At 42.8% G+C, this 894-nt stretch overlaps 1 protein-coding gene across 2 annotated transcripts in view; it reads right to left on the bottom strand.

Annotated features, from left to right (window-relative positions):
* Nucleotides 1–41: 41 nt before the first annotated feature.
* LOC109303536 (OX-2 membrane glycoprotein-like) overlaps nt 42–894 on the bottom strand; it is a 21,642-nt gene continuing 20,789 nt past the window's right edge. The window contains exon 6 of one of the 2 annotated variants that reach the window (XM_019525749.1): nt 42–203. In XM_019525749.1, the coding sequence (XP_019381294.1) occupies nt 71–203 (133 nt within the window). In that variant the 3' untranslated portion in view covers nt 42–70. The remainder of the gene's footprint in view (nt 204–894) is intronic. The other variant, XM_019525750.1, reaches the window with a different exon arrangement.

Here is an 894-nt window from a genome sequence, read left to right on the forward strand (position 1 = left end):
TGAGGACCCTGGCATATTGCAGCTATGTCAGGCACCCACTGGCATATTCTTGCTGAGGTGTTTGCCTTGTTCAAATCATTACCTCTTTTTGATAGGAAACAGCCTGGTTCGGTGGTGTCCGCAGATTCTGGGGAGTCTTGCCCTTGTCTTCGTTGAAAAATGCTTCTCTTGCAGGAGTGCAGGGCACACTGGAAACTTGTGATCTAGCATATTGAGATTAGATGTTTATAAGTGACAGGGAGCATGGTAGACATTTTACAAAACATACTGAAGAGACATGCCTCTTTTATCAAAGGAAGTTAACTTCTAGATAGAGATGATGAAGACAATGGGCTGACAATAATAGGGATAATACAAGGGAATTAATCTCAGGACCCCTCTTTTGTTATCCAGTAACACTGCTTATGTTTAAACCCTGGTGGATCTGCTATAGAGCAAAGTTCCTTTCAGCTCAGAGTCCACATTTCAACAAGAGGTGGGATTGCAGCCCATATAGGCATACCTGAGTTACTTATAATCCACCTGATATCTGTATGGACTGGACTTCAGCTACCATATAAATACCTTGGGTCGCAAGTGGGCTTGAGAAACCTAACTCAGGACCAAGAATGATTTCTAGTATTAGGGCCAGTACTGAGTACTGGTGAGTGTTATCCTTGTTTGACTTAAGCTTTATTTTTAGAGAAACAATTAACTGGGAAGGTTTAGTCAGGGCTGACCCTGCTTGGACCAGGGCTTTGGACAAGATGGCGTCTTGAGATTGCTTATAGCCATTTTTTTCTCTGATTAAGGGGAAAGCATTAGTCAGAGTACTACACAATCCTTCAAAGAATGTTATATTGGCCTTGAAGGAGGGATGGGATGGGAGTATGTGTCGGACATAGAGGCTGCCAA

The sequence above is a fragment of the Gavialis gangeticus genome, unplaced genomic scaffold (assembly GCF_001723915.1).
Source record: "Gavialis gangeticus isolate Ggan-Ray unplaced genomic scaffold, GavGan_comp1, whole genome shotgun sequence".
NCBI classification, from domain to species: Eukaryota; Metazoa; Chordata; order Crocodylia; family Gavialidae; genus Gavialis; species Gavialis gangeticus.